General features: G+C 40.9%; 1 protein-coding gene across 1 annotated transcript; it reads left to right on the forward strand.

Annotated features, from left to right (window-relative positions):
- The first annotated feature begins 2,902 nt into the window (after positions 1 to 2,902).
- Positions 2,903 to 9,921, forward strand: derl1 (derlin 1). The gene is made up of 8 exons (XM_020091274.2): positions 2,903 to 3,264; positions 5,555 to 5,666; positions 5,765 to 5,829; positions 6,586 to 6,612; positions 7,368 to 7,463; positions 7,619 to 7,671; positions 8,186 to 8,296; positions 8,751 to 9,921. The coding sequence occupies exons 1-8, from the start codon at positions 3,112 to 3,114 to the stop codon at positions 8,899 to 8,901; spliced, it is 768 nt and encodes a 255-aa protein (XP_019946833.1). The 5' UTR covers positions 2,903 to 3,111; the 3' UTR covers positions 8,902 to 9,921.
- Positions 9,922 to 10,186: the final 265 nt, after the last annotated feature.

The raw sequence follows: 10,186 nt of genomic DNA on the forward strand, positions 1-10,186 counted from the left end.
GATTACTTAAGCCGTGCGATAATGAGACACAACAAATGGTAATGTGATATTAAATCACATGAGAGTTGAGATTGGATTTACTTTGATTTTCCTGGTCTTGAAACTTGATTGGATGTTAACAGATTTTATAAAGATTCTATCAATCTCCTCAATCTAGATTGAACTGAACACAATATGAAAGTCTGAGCGATGCAAAAAAAAAAAACAACAGCACTGAAATTCAGGTGTTTGTTCGAAAATATTCTGATATACACTTGATTTTTTAATTGGCCAGAATCTAGTTCCCCCAAAAGTCTCTGTGGAGGTGAAGGGGCTGGGAGAGCATCTTCACCTGCACCACAGAGGATCAGTCAGCGCAGGTGAGAGCTGTTAGCTGATTGATCCTCATGCTTGAAAAGGCAGCAGCGGCGCTGCCTCAGAAACACACTAGGAAAGGAAGCACAGAGACACGGGGCTGCTAAATCCTGACTGCACATTTATATATTTCACTTTGGCACCTTATAATGTTTTATTATAATGTTTATTGGCACCTTATAATGTTTTATTTTTTTGCACTAGTTAATGACATTTGTACTTTATTGTTTATTTGCACTAGTGTATTGGTATTTGTATTTTTAGTTACTCTTATTTTCTGACACTATTACATGTTGAGGTGCTTGAGGTGCCTGGGATTTAAGCTTTTCATTGCCAACATGTACGCTGTATCTGTTGTGCAGATGACAAATAAAACCTTTGAACCAGACGTCCAGCAGAAAGTGCTGGACCCTTTAAGTAAAGTGTTTAGTTGATGTCTGCATGGGGTTTAAATAAAGATGTTGCTGAACAACAAATGGTTTGACTGGTTCGTGTCTGGCTGTCGTGGTGAGAGCCCCGTGGCATTGTTTACTGCCACAGTATCATGAATGAAACCATCTCCGACAGAATCAAAATTGTAAGTGTCTCAGATCACAATAAAGGGAGATATATGCTTTATTGTAAGTCCCAGAGAAACGCCTTTGCCTCAAGCTCTCACTCATCCCAACGTGCATCACAGTACTCAATGAGGAAACATGTTGATTCAGCCATGTTTCTCTGTTTGTTTGTTACACAATGTTCTGTTCTAAAGCTGCTGTAGCACTTTGACCTGACAATAATTTCCCCATGAGGACAATAAATTATTTGATTTGAAATGGTTCTCTTGCCGATTTAAAGTTTTTTTCCAGCTATATATTCATCTCAACAGTGTCCCTGTAAAAATAACTGCATTATGAGTGATTACAACAGTTAAATTGAATTGCAAAATAAAGTCATACCTCAAAATTAGTCAAGTTTTCAGTTTATAATGCCATCAAGACCTCCAGATGTTGCCTGCCATGTCACAAGAATTTCACTGCTCTGATGACGCTAAGTTATTTGGTGCATGTGACAATAAACTTTGATTTGATTTGATTTGATTTGAAAGAAGACTTTCAGTCTCTGCTGATCAGAGGTCAGGCAACAGCATTTTAGATTTAGATTTTATTCTCTAAAAAGATTTAAAAAACGAGTTGTGGTGTAAAGAAGATATGAAATTCTGAACAAACCAATGAATCTCATCTGCTGGGATAGTTATTGAAGAGAATCAGATCCTTGTGATATTTGAATTCTGTGTGTCATTAAGCTGGAACTATTGAGTTTGCTGAGTTTCACATCTGTTTTTGGAAAGGGAGGTTTCATAAAGTGGATGATAACTTGCATCAGTTCTCTGTACTGATGTCTTTTCACTTCGATCCCCTCCTCCACACTCTGATGGATGCAGCTGTGACTCAAACCCTCCCCCTCAGGTGGCTGCACCCGGAAGCTGTAGTTCTGTTGTGTAAGTCACGCCCCCCTCTGCTGCTGGCTGCCTCTGGATGGTCACCTGGGATCCGGTGCAAATTTAACAGGAAGTGCTAGAATAGCGCAAAACAATGACAAGTGACACTGTGTTAGATACTGAAAACGCATCCGGTTCTGGCGTTTATCTTTCAAAATAAGAGCGTGATCTAAACCTGTCATGACTTGACAAAGAATAAGAGGAAGAAGACAGGCCTTCATCCGGGCTGCAGCACGCTGAGGTCACATCACTGCTACACTGATGTCCTCACATTGGTAGCCTTCCACTTTCTGTGCTGATTCTAACATGCTGTCACTTTAAAGCACTGCGTGGTCTTGCACCAGCAGACATGCCACATGTGCTCAGTGTACGAACCAGTACTGCTCCTCTCGTCCTCTGTTATGAGTGTGTTGCTGTTTTCAAAGTGCAAAACTAAAACCTTTGCTGAGGCAGCTTTTAGCTTTTATGCTTGAAGCCTCTGAAACACTCAACCTGAGGACGTGAGAGCAGCCGGAAGAGTTGATCTTATAAACAAATTCTTTAGCCTGGCTTCATATTTCTATTCAAATCTATGTTTTTATCCCATTTGATTGTCTTATAACACTTTGAGCGGCACTAACCTGGATGAAAGGTGCTACATAAATACAGTTTGTTTGATTGATTGTTTGGATGTTTGGTTAACTGATTGATTGATCGAGTAAAGACGCAAACGTACATTTATATATTCTCTGGATACACCACTGTTCTGTACTGTTTGATGGAATGTGACTTTTCTGTAAGTAAGTTTTGATCATCTTATTGTTTTTAAAATCTCTAAAAATAATTCCATTCTTCAAACAAAACAGTTTTTGTAATCAGGTAAAAATGTTGAACTGAAAAACTAAACTAACTCTGTTTTACTTCATTTTATAAATGTAATCCGGGCATCAATTTCTATTGATAAGTATTATTTAAGCTGTAGAGTATGTTTTATAAATGCTGTAGCTTTCCCCTCTGCTTTCTGGGTTTTGCATCCATCGGTCCTTATGTGAAAGCACTTGTGTCACTCTTTAGTTTTACTTTGAAAAGCAGCGGCGGATGCGTGTGCCTGACCAGTAGCTTCACCGTGTGTACAGCTAGCCGCCTGTGATTAGCCACGTCATGTAAAGTTAGCAGCGGAGCGGCGGTGATATCTGGCAGCCTGGGTCGTAGAGTGATTTGGGGGAGGACACTGGTTCATTGACGGAGAGGGGGCTCTTGTTTCGGGGTTAGAGGTTCGGCAGTAACCCGTTGGGAAGATGTCAGACCTCGGGGACTGGTTCAAAAGCATCCCGTTCATCACCAGGTCCTGGTTCGCTGCCTCCATCGCTGTCCCCCTCATCGGGAAACTGGGCCTGGTGGACTTCAGACACATGGTGCTGGTGCCGGAGCTCGTCTTCAGCAGGTTCCATGTGAGTTGTTGTTCTTGCCTCTGCTTGTGTTGGTCTATCGCCGGGAACTCGCTGGTTGTTGTGTGTTGGATGAGCTGGGTGAGTTAGCAGGTGGCTAACAGGGCTCAGTGAGCAGGCCCGAACTGTGCGACAGCCAATCACAGGCCGAGACGTAGGAGGAAAGCACTTCCGGTTGCTGTCAAAATGCTACTTAATTTAGCACCAGCGAGGTAAAAGTGTAAATATAACACGAGGCAGCATTTGATCCACCAGAGAACCAAGCACACGTGTTGGTATTAATACGAGTAGCTTTAATAAAACGAGATCACATGGACTCATTATGAAACGACCTCACTCTCCTTTACAACAACGTCAGTTCAACAGGATGTAAATATGTTTCCTGGCAAACTGAATTCAGAATGAACCCTGTTACTTAGTTATTTAAGAGTATAGAGTTTTATTAAAGTACACTGACTCAAGTACTGAACACGTTTAACATTACAACACCAATTAGGAAAAAAGAAGTTTGTTGGCTTCACCTCCAACAACTATAACATAAATGTACAATAACAATAATCTATGTATATATATTATATTATATATGTGTGTTATGATATCTTTGATACTTGAGCTCCATTTTTCTGTTGATATAACTTTTATATTTTCTAAGGTTGTAATTTCCATACATCCATGTCGTCTTCTGAGGTTAAGCCATGTCAGCAGATAGGTTAGAAATAAGTTTCCTGGAAAACTTCATTCAGGTCAAAATAGGGACGTTTTCCAGGATTCTCGATACACAATTTGATATGATGGCACAAAACGAAACAATGAATACCAATTTACTTCAACACACACTAGTAATGACAATATTTGAACATACAAAGGATATATAGCCTTTAAATAAAAAGAAAAATATAAAAATATAAAGAACAGTGGCATATAGGAAAAGTTTCAGTTTCAGTTTTCAGGTACAGCTCAGCAGTGCGCTAATACACACACACACACACACACACCTCTTTACAAACTTCAACTATATTTATTTGTTAATATTCCTCTAGATTTTTCAAGGTAATAGTTTGATAACATGGATTTTACTTGTATTTGAATATTTTTATGTTCTAGCTGCTTTTACTCAAATACTTCCTCCATCACTGTGTATCACTGTTGTGATGGTTACAAGAAAGTTTTGCGCTGCACAGCCTGTTACACTTGAGCCCAGAGCAGTTGTTCCTTATAAATGCTAAAATGGTTTGTTTTCATATCGCACTTGATGACCACCAAGTATTTTAGAGTACAGTTGTGCCATTGACCCATTCCCACACACATTGAAGTAGACTGGGATGGAACCGCCAACCTTCTGGTGAATGGAAGACCAAGTCTAACTCCTGAGCCACAGCTGCCCCCATACGCCCCCAACACTTGGCTTTAGACCTTACTGCTCAGTCTCGTTATCAGTGCACAATATATATAACCTTTAAGAGATGATAAAAACATAGGAAACAAGGTGACTCTGTAACCAACATAAAACCCAGTGATCCGTCTGTCAGTATTTTGAGGGTTGGAGAAAATCCCAGCTGACGTTAGGCAAGAGCCAACATACAGAGACAAACAACCGTTCACACTCACATTCACATCTATTCGGTCAATTTAGAGTCTCTACTTAACCCTGTTGTTTGATTGTGGGAAGACACCAGAGCATCTGGAGAAAACACAGAGAAACTCCACAGAAAGATCCCAGCCCAACCAGGAACCTTCTTGCTGACGACAGTGCTAACCACTGCACCTCTGTGCCGCCCCTTTAAAAACACAGGAAATCATTAAACGTGCACATTCTTCAAGCAGACAGTACATTTGGCATTTTTGCTTCATTAAAAAACGAAAACAATTAATCATGCACCGTATTGATTCAGATGCTTTTTCCTTCTACTCTAATTAATCAACTTAATAATCATTCTAATTCCTTGTACTATTGTTTATTGCTGCACGTACCACTTCAGTTAAGTTGTAATTGTTTTCTAAATTTCCCCTTGATAAACACTGATTTATCACAGAAGGTGCTTTATCCTTTCATCACCTCTTGAATGCTGCACTGATCCGACTTCTGTCACCATCAAACAAACCCTTTGAATCCAGTTGTGATGTAACGGGCTCTGAAGAGGAACGCCAGCTGTCAGTTGCCACCGTTTGAGAGCTCAGACGTTTTTCTTTGCAATCCAACAGAGACACGAGGCTGGATCTGCACACATGCACACAGCCACGTTGATATCTTACTACATTTCTGTCAGATGAACGTCTCTTTTGTCTGTTTCAGCTCTGGAGGCCAGTGACAGCCACTCTGTATTTCCCGGTAACTCCTAACACCGGCTTCCTGTACCTGGTCAACCTATATTTTCTCTACAACTACTCCACTCGGCTAGAGACGGGTGAGACTACTATGGTTTAAACTAATGGTTTTTAAACCCACAGTCACATTAAATGCTCCTTCCATCATGCTGATCTTTTTCTTGCTGTGGTTTTGCAGGAGGATTTGATGGCAGACCCGCAGACTATGTCTTCATGCTCCTCTTCAACTGGATCTGCATTGTTGTATCCTTCTGAGTGACATCACTGAATACCAGAAACCTTGAGTTTCAAAGACAAATAATCTGCCTACATTAAATTATCCTAAATTATCCCTCATTAACAACTCAGGTTAAATCCCTGTTAGCCTGTTTCCACTCTACCACACTCTGCTGCTTCCTTTCCCCTCTGCGTCTCTCGTTCATGTGTCTTTTCTGTACCTCTCTCTCTCTCTCTCTCTCTCTCTCCCTCCCTCCCTCCCTCTCTCTCTGCAGCACTGTGCCATGTCAGGGAGGCTCTGTGCCAGTGGCCCAGTGTCAGCCTACCCCTGCAGAGCAGAGAAACCTAATCTAGGTCACATGCAGCACCAGCAGTGCAGCCTGGCCCACATCTCCACACTGTTTTGTCAGGAGTTCAGCCCTGACACTCTTAAACGCCACTCTGGATTTTTACAGACATTTCTTGACATGAAGCAAAACACTGTGCAGCTTAAACCTCATCTCAACCACATGTTGGGTTTTTTCTCACCTCAGGCTAACTGTGGACATGAGTGAAAAAAGAAAAAAATAAGTGTGTGAAGTGTGGGAGGGATAGACGAGGTCTAATTTGCCAAGGTCAGATGCCTTGCTCAAGGGGCTAAGAAGCAGAAGAAGTGGAAGGTGAGAGTCATCTTGTGTGGGGGATTGAAACTGGCAACCTTCCAGTCACCAGCTGCTGTAATCTTCAGGCTCCAGCTGTGATTGTACTCAGCCACAAAGTTGCCGTCCTTGACTCTGTGTGTAGATAACCGGGATGCTGATGAACATGCGGGTGAGACTCCTCTTGTTTTTCTCTGTATTTATATCGAAACATGAAATCATGAAGTCATGGCCACTGTTTAGTATATAAAGCAGCAACAGTATCTGTGATCCAAAGGTTTGTGGTATTAAACTTAAAGTCTGTGCAAACCATAGACTTGGATCATGAAGAAGATACAACTCAGGCTCTTAAGATGTCACCATTGGTTTCACTAAACATAACTGATACAGTGAGCTAAACTCAGCTAACTCCAGCTATAATAAAAACAAGACCTTCAACTAGAAAAGCTCTCAGCAGGGCACATACCTCAGCCAAAGACCAACTGTCTCCTTAAATCAAGCTGCACCAACTTGCACACACTCATGGATATCAGTTCTCAAAATGTGCCTGGTTTTTAAAAATGAAGATTCATAAATTATTTCCTTGGAAATAAGTGCAAATGTAAAAAAAAAAAAAAACGGCTCTATGCCAAAATGTAAAAGGTTCTTTCTTGACTCATGTCCCATCATTCCACCAAGTTTAGTGGTCACAGGGGTGAAAACATAACCTCCCTGGCCTAGTTAAGATTATAGGGCTTCTTAAAGTTAATGTTCACTTATAGTCAATATTTGACGTAAATTCTCCATTTGTTTTTCATTGCGACACAGTTGTGCTTTTTGCCTCATGAAGAACAGACTTCAGAACAGTAACAATAATCTGAATGTGTTTAGAGTTTATACACGGCTCTGTTACTGAGGCTTTCTTTTTTTGTCTGCTTGTGTTTTCAGCTTCTCATGATCCCACTGATCATGTCTGTGTTGTACGTCTGGGCTCAGTTCAATAAAGACACCATCGTCTCCTTCTGGTTCGGAACACGATTCAAGGTACATCATGTTTTACCACCAACACTTACATCACAAATTGTCCTTTTTGATCTTGTCTTATTGAAGGTAGCTCATATTTGATATGAATTTGAAGGGTTTTTATTATTTAACATGGCGATAAATCTAATGATTCATATGTTGTGGCTCTGTCTCAGGCACATTATCTACCGTGGGTCATCTTGGCTTTTAACTTCATCATTGGAGGCTCGTAAGTAATTCTTTGCAGTTGGAAAACATTTTGTTGGATAGTTTGGACTTTTGGACCATTTGCAGGAAGTTGAGACTGCACGAAACAACAATAGAAGAAAAAAAAGAAGTGAAAGTGGCTCGGAGGATTGCTCGCAGTCTTTGCCTCTGACGCTATAATTCTAAAAAGATGTGGATGTTCATTTGACAGAACGTGTCGAGTACTGGGCCTGCAGTGATGCTGGTTGTGATATAATGATAATATTACAGTGGCAATAAAACTGATGAAATGAACTAGTTCATTCGTTTTCTACTTCCTGCTGAATTGACACCACACCGAAACCAATCAATCAAAACACCCAGATTTTGAATTTGGGGTCTTGAATTAATCAGGAATGATTTTTCTTTCTTCTTTAGTAGAAAATAACCTGAATATGAGCCTTTATATGTTCTGAGTAGAATAACTGTATGTAGACATGTGACACCAGCACTGTGTGACTGAGAATAATCAGCCCAACTTTCCTGTTTGTCCACAGTTTTGTGAATGAACTGACTGGGAACCTGGTGGGTCACCTCTACTTCTTCCTCATGTTCAAATACCCCATGGACCTGGGTGGACGCTCCTTCCTCTCCACACCAGAGTTCTTGTGAGTTTTTTTTTCACCCTGTGCTTTATTTTGAGGTTTTAGCCTCCTGTCCTTCTAGTTTTAACAAGCGACTCTCCGATCGACTCATTTGGTCTTGTATGGCAGGTCAAGAATAGTTGGACTCGGCAGCTGATATCAATCCTGCTGATTGAACACTCAACAACTAGAAACCAACAGACTGAGGATCTAACGTCAAACTGGCTTCACAAAACATGATTTTATTTATATCTCAAGTCTGTCTTTAGGGAATTTCTTCAGATTTTGGCCAGTTGTCACAAAATGAACTAATTATGACCTCATATTTGAGTCCGGGCAAAAATGTATGTCGACTGACACTGGACTGGTTTGTGTAGACGTGCAACTACAGGTCCAGTTGTTTTAAATCCCTCAATTTCAACTAATATCATCTGTTTTCATCTCATCCCTGTGCATGTCTCTCTCCTTCGTCTCCCAGGTATCGGTTTTTGCCAAACAGAAGGGGAGGGGTGTCGGGCTTTGGAGCCCCTCCCAGCAGGAGACCAGTCGCCCCGGAGCAGGCGGGAGGTGGTGGTGGGGGAAGAGGACGTCACGACTGGGGCCAAGGCTTCCGCCTGGGGGATGACTGAGAGGGGGCGAGAGGAGATGGCTACACCCTCCTCCTCTTCAGCTCCCAACAACAAACAGCTGTGCAGCTGATGATTGAGGTTAAAATGTTTGCTTCTTCACATTCGTCTCTGTTTGAGGGAATAAACAGAAATCTTTGATCTTAATAAATAATAAATGTTTCGTTATATATGAAACATATGATGAGATGAAAATTTGAAGAAGCGTACATTTTAACCCAAAGAGCAGCTCGTAGCAGGTCGCGGACTCTGGCTGTAGGCTCAGTTCCAAAGCCAATAATCCACTGCTGCGGTTGTGTCCAAGTGAAGCAGATAGAAGAAAACATGAATAAATAGTTTGTTTTTGTAATTTGATGATTCTTGATCTCCCCTCCCCTTTTTCTTCTGCCTTTCTTCAGTTCATCTCTCCTTCACCTTTTCTCCACACACTGCCAATGCACTGTCCAGATGAGAGATGTTGCAGCTGCACACCAGTTGATTTTGATTCATGTGTTCCTGTCCTCCGTCTCTCTCTGTGTTGCCATATCAGATTAGTGTAATTACCAACGCACAGGGACCGTGCTCTCTGCCGTCCCTTCACAGAACGTAAAGCAAGAGAGAAGAGCACTGTTCCCAGGTCTGAAAGTACATGGGCGTAAATGTTTGTTGAAGCCCCTGAGGCACAGACTGATCTTTCTTCTGTCTTAAGATTTCATGATCTGAACCAAAATAAGGTGAAAATGTGGTTTTGCTTTTTTTTGTAAATATAGCAGTTCATTTAAAGGGCGTTGAGTCTAAGTGTATGAATATCTTATTTTTCAGCTCTGGGATTAAACCTCTCTCCAGAATCAGGGGTGTTCAGCTGATCATGGGCCTGTGTGGTACAGCCGGGGCTGATACTAAAGTTTATTTTCATGATCAACTAATTATTTTTTGTGATTCTTGTTCTATGAATTGCAGGAAATACAGTGAAAAGGTTTTTGCTCTGACAACAGTCTCAACGATATTCATTTTATTGTGACATAAAAAAGTTTCAAATCATAACAGTTCAGAAGCGTCTCCAGTTTATTAACACTTCTAATGCAGGGATGTAAAGGAGGTTATGGTTTCACCTGTTTGTTTATGAGTAAGATTACACAAAATCTACTGAACAGATTACTATGAAACTTAGAAGAATGCATTATGGGTCGGGAAAGAAACATTACAACTTTGGTGCCGATTCAGGAATTTTTTAACACGTTTTAACTTTGCGAGATCTGGTGTTTTTTATGACACTTTCAGTTTTTCCACCAAATAATTCATTGATCTT

This window comes from Paralichthys olivaceus, chromosome 13 (genome assembly GCF_024713975.1).
Source record: "Paralichthys olivaceus isolate ysfri-2021 chromosome 13, ASM2471397v2, whole genome shotgun sequence".
In the NCBI taxonomy this organism is placed as follows: Eukaryota; Metazoa; Chordata; class Actinopteri; order Pleuronectiformes; family Paralichthyidae; genus Paralichthys; species Paralichthys olivaceus.

What these genes read in the sequence shown, in the direction of transcription:
- derl1 (XM_020091274.2), top strand. Translation starts at nt 3,112, where the DNA reads ATGTCAGACCTCGGGGACTGGTTCAAAAGCATCCCGTTCATCACCAGG. An exon ending in CTCCACTCGGCTAGAGACGG is followed by an intron (nt 5,667 to 5,764) that starts GTGAGACTACTA and finishes GTGGTTTTGCAG; the next exon opens with GAGGATTTGATGGCAGACCC. An exon ending in GGATGCTGATGAACATGCGG is followed by an intron (nt 6,613 to 7,367) that starts GTGAGACTCCTC and finishes TTGTGTTTTCAG; the next exon opens with CTTCTCATGATCCCACTGAT.